The 4,292-nt window shown below is 57.1% G+C and overlaps 1 protein-coding gene across 1 annotated transcript in view; it reads right to left on the bottom strand.

The window, feature by feature from the left end:
- Positions 1-2,943, bottom strand: part of Tnfrsf13c (TNF receptor superfamily member 13C) — a 4,581-nt gene extending 1,638 nt beyond the window's left edge. The window contains exons 1-2 of the mRNA XM_010634439.3: positions 2,925-2,943; positions 188-374 (exon numbers count right to left, since the gene is read on the bottom strand). Of these exons, the coding sequence (XP_010632741.1) occupies positions 188-374; positions 2,925-2,927 (190 nt within the window). The 5' untranslated portion in view covers positions 2,928-2,943. The remainder of the gene's footprint in view (positions 1-187; positions 375-2,924) is intronic.
- Positions 2,944-4,292: the final 1,349 nt, after the last annotated feature.

The raw sequence follows: 4,292 nt of genomic DNA, 5'->3' as shown, positions 1-4,292 counted from the left end.
AGCTGGGTGGGCAGGAGGGACAGGGGGCGGGGTGGACAGGACAGGGGAGAGGGGGCCGTGAGAGCACGTGGTGACCACTGGTCCTCAGCCATCACCCCAGGGCCTGGCCAGGTTGACACAGCGGGGGCCCTACGGCAGGACCTCCTCCCCCAGGGCTGTCCGGGCAGCGTAGCAGTCCCTTTCTTACCAGCTCTGGGCTCTGGTGTGCGGAGGAGGTTGCAGGCCACGCAATGGCGGATCAGCTGGTCGAAGCACTGGGCCTGGATACAGCGCATGGGCCCCGGGCCACTCATGCCCTTCAGCCTCCTTGCCCCTGGTCCCATGGTGCTGAGGGGCCACTGCACAGCTGGGACTGGGTTCCGAGTCCCGAGGCCCTGGGGAGGAAGCCCGAGGCCCCGCCCTGTCCGCTGGGTGGGACCGCTGGGTAGGACCAGCCCCACCAGGCCCTGTGCCCCAGACCTTCTCTTTCACTTGTGGTTCCCCCATCCATCCGCTCAGCCGTCACCCCAGACGCCAGCTGGGCGGCCCTCCGCGGGGCACCAGGATGCACTCAGGGTCAGACTGGGCCTGATCTCAGCAGGACACAGACCTTTGGGTGGGCTCTGCTCTGCATCACTGGGGCCGCTCATGGCCCAGGGCTTCCCGCCACCTCCTTCTCCACCCTCTCCAGACTGAGCTGGTTCAGGACATCAGATATCTCAAACACAAAAAGGAAAACCAAACAGAAACAGAAAACATCTCCAAACTGGGTGTGGTGGACCAGTCTCAGCACTTTGGGAGGCTGAAGCAGAAAGATTCCAAGTTTGAGCCCAACCTGGGCAATAGAATGATTTAGTGAGATCCAGTCTCAAAATTAAAAAAAATATATTAAAAAGGGCCGGGGATGCAGCTCGGTACAAAGGCACTGAGTACCATCCACCACAAATGACGACACCACCACCGCTCCTAGGTGACGGCCTGGCTGGCCCAGAGCATCCCCTGCACTGGTCCTGGCCACAGAGCGGGGAGGCAGACAGTGCCTCCACCTGCCCCAGCCTGATCTCCCTCGTCCTCCTCCTTGGTCCCTTGCCCTCCTTCCCCATCCCCTCTGGCAGCAGTGGGAGCAAGCAGCCGGGAGCCCACGATGGCACGGGACCCCCAGGTTTCCTGTGTAGTCCCCAGAGAGAGGAGGTGACCAGGAGTTGCAGATGAGCCAGGTTGCGGGGAGTGTGATGGGTGAGGTTGAGAACCGATGAAAGCCCTGGGGCCCAAACAGGAGAGCTCTGGGACCAGGACTGAGTGTCAGGCTGCCTGGACTCCAGCTCAAGGGCCCTAAGGAGCCACGAAGTGCTTGGGGCAGGAGCGTCCTGTGAGGTTATCAGATCCACAGAGCAGCAAGGAACCTATGTCCCGGCTGACATCCTGTCCCCAGGCTGTGTGTGTCCCTGCTCCTCAACCCCTGCCATGTCTCTCATACAATCCCCCTTGGCCTTGGGACACAGGCTGTCCCTTCCTCAGGGCAGCAGTTGGGGACCATACAGACCCCCGAGCACTCAGGGTTGGGAGCACAGAGCAGAGGAAGGGACTGTCTGGGGGTTGGTTGGGAGCTTATGGACGAGGGACACCCACAGCAGCTGGCCAGGGCAGGCACATGGGCCCACCAGGCAAGGGCAGTGGTGTTGGGACCTGGGGTGGCGGTGTGAGTGCGTGGTCAGTACCCAGGCTGCAGATGGAGGGACCAGCTCAGGACCCTGTTGGAGGGCACAAGGTGGAGATAGAGCAGGGAGGAGCTGGGCTCTGGGGTCCAGGCAGGGCGATGTGGCACCTGACCTGGGGGGTTCTGGCTCCAGAGATCAAGGACTCCTACAGACCCCCTGAGGGCCCTGGGCGCTGCCTCCCCATCCCCTGCCCATGGGTGATCGACTCTGGCAGGAAGGTGTAGGCGGTAGAGTGGCTGCAAAGGAGAAGTGGTGGGAGGTGGGTGTGGGTGTGAGGGGGTGGGGGAGAGGCAGGGGAGCCAGGGCAGGGACCCTTCTGGGACAGAGGGCTGGGCCACAAGCCTCTACCCACACCTACTCCTCTCACTGCTGCTCGCTGTACTCCTTAGGGTCCGAGCCCTACAGAGCAGGTGTCCTCTTGGCCCTTGAGTTGGACATGGCTTGAGGGAACCCAGAAGCGGGAGACCTGTCCCAGGAGAGGGGAGTCTGTACTTCCTGAGCTACACCAAGGTTGCCAGCCACACGGGGCCTCATCCCACAGTGGGATGACAATTGCTGGCTGTTGGCCTCCTCCAGCCCCTCAGGCCCAAGACAGAGGGGAGCTGTAACTCACTGCCGCTCACCGTGGACAGGGAGGGACAGACTGATCCCCCAGCACAGTTACTGGGCACCTGCGATGCCAGAGCCGGGCACAGCAAGATGCCCATGGGATTCATGTCGGCTGACCCCAAACTTCTTCACTTGGGCCTCCTAAGTGGGGAGCAGGGCAGAGGCCATGGCAGGTCTTGAATCAGCTTGGATGACTTGGTGGTTAAGAAATTTCACCAGTGTGGGAAATGTTAGGTCACACCTCAATGTATTCTTTTTCATAGCTCCAATCCTCTGCTTTAAAAAAAAAATTTTTTTTTTTTTTTGGTACGGGGGATGGAACTCGGGCCCTTGCGCTTGTGAGGCAGGTGGTGGAACCACTGAGCCAAATCCGCAGCCCTGTCCTTCCTTTTTGAGACAGGGTCTTGCTAGGCTAGGTCCAAGCTGGCCTAGAACTCGAGATCTTTCTACCTCCACCTCCTGAGTACTGGAATTAGCAGCATATGCCATAGGGCTTGTCTTAAATCTTTTACTAATTTTTTTTTCAGTACTAGGGATTGAACCCATGCTAGTCAAATGTTCTACCACTGAGCTACATCCCCAGCCCTTTTTATTTTTAATTTTGAGACAGGGTCTCACCATGTTGTCCTGGTTGGCCTTGAACTTGGAATACTTCCTCAGCCTCCTGAGAAGATGGGATCACAGGTATGTGCCACCGCTGTAGGAAGGTTTATTACTTTCTTCATTTGAGTCTTAGACAAAAACTGCCTGTTGTGTGTATATATATATTTGTGTGTGTGGCACCAGGGATCGAACTCATGACCTTTTGCTTTTGAGGAAGGTGCAGGGCCACTGAGCTAAATCCCTGGCCCTAACTGCTTATTGTAAAGGATACAACTTCGATACAGCCAGATGCCTCCATCTGTAGGGAGAAGTATGTGGGAGGTGTTTCTATGCCCTCACTGGGTGTGTGCTACCCCATACCACTCTCCTAAGCCCTCCACGTGCCCACCAACCCCCAGGCGCCAGCTCTTCTGTGCCACTTTGACCAGGGGAGAAAAGTTAGTTTCTAAAATCAGGTAGCAAAATTTCTTTGTTCTGTTAAAGAACTGTTAAATGGAACTCCTGGGCTCAAGGGATCTCCCTGCCTCAGGCTCTGGAGGAGCTGGGACCACAGGAAAGCACCATGCCCAGCCCTTTAAAAGCTTGTACTTCAAATACTGATACCAGGGCCTCAGTGTATTTGTTAGTAGAAAGTCGCACTTTATTGCTGAAAGACCCTTGACTTGAATCTTCTGTGTTCTTTTCATTCACTGAGTACTTTTTTTTTTGGTACGGGGATTGAACTCGAGGCAGGTGGTGAATACTTTTTGTTTTTAACAAGATGTTCAACTGGGGTCTGTTGAGGAGGATATCGCCTTTCATCTTTGCCCCCTCAAATTCCCCCAAAATGACCTCAGATGAGGAAATAGGCTTTGAGGGGCACTGGGTCTTCCCAGGATGACGCAGCAGATACGAGGGGGCCTGGTTTGGGTCTGTGAAGCGGGGCCTGTGCCTCTCACGTTTGAGGACAGGGAGGGGGAAGTGGGGCCACTCTGTGCCTCAGGGACGAGCCCAGGTTGGAGGTACAGTCCCTGGGGGCAGAGGCCCAGCCCCCTTGACTGGATGTGAAACTGCGCTGAGGCCCGGGATGTGCTCCAAATGTCAAAATTAGCTTTAGTCATAATTACGCCAGTAATGCCTGAGCACGTTCTCATGAAAGCCCAGAACAGAGAAGTCGGGGAGGAAGGGGAGGCGCCCTGCAGTCCCCAGGGAGCCTCCGCTGCAGCCGTTCATTCCCGGCTGCTTTGTGCCTTTATAATCTGCAGAAGGCACGGGGAGACCGCGATGAAGGTGGGCTTGGTGTTGCAGCATGGGTCATCCCTGGGGACCCCTCTGATCCCTGCTGCAGAGGCTCCCCTCGCCCTGCTCCTGTGTTGAGCTCTGACAAACAAGGACACTGCCGTG

This window comes from Fukomys damarensis, unplaced genomic scaffold (assembly GCF_012274545.1).
Source record: "Fukomys damarensis isolate Sample0158 unplaced genomic scaffold, DMR_v1.0_HiC HiC_scaffold_19, whole genome shotgun sequence".
In the NCBI taxonomy this organism is placed as follows: Eukaryota; Metazoa; Chordata; class Mammalia; order Rodentia; family Bathyergidae; genus Fukomys; species Fukomys damarensis.
Note: the sequence above shows the minus strand (reverse complement) of the source record. Positions and strands in the feature narration are given on the sequence as shown.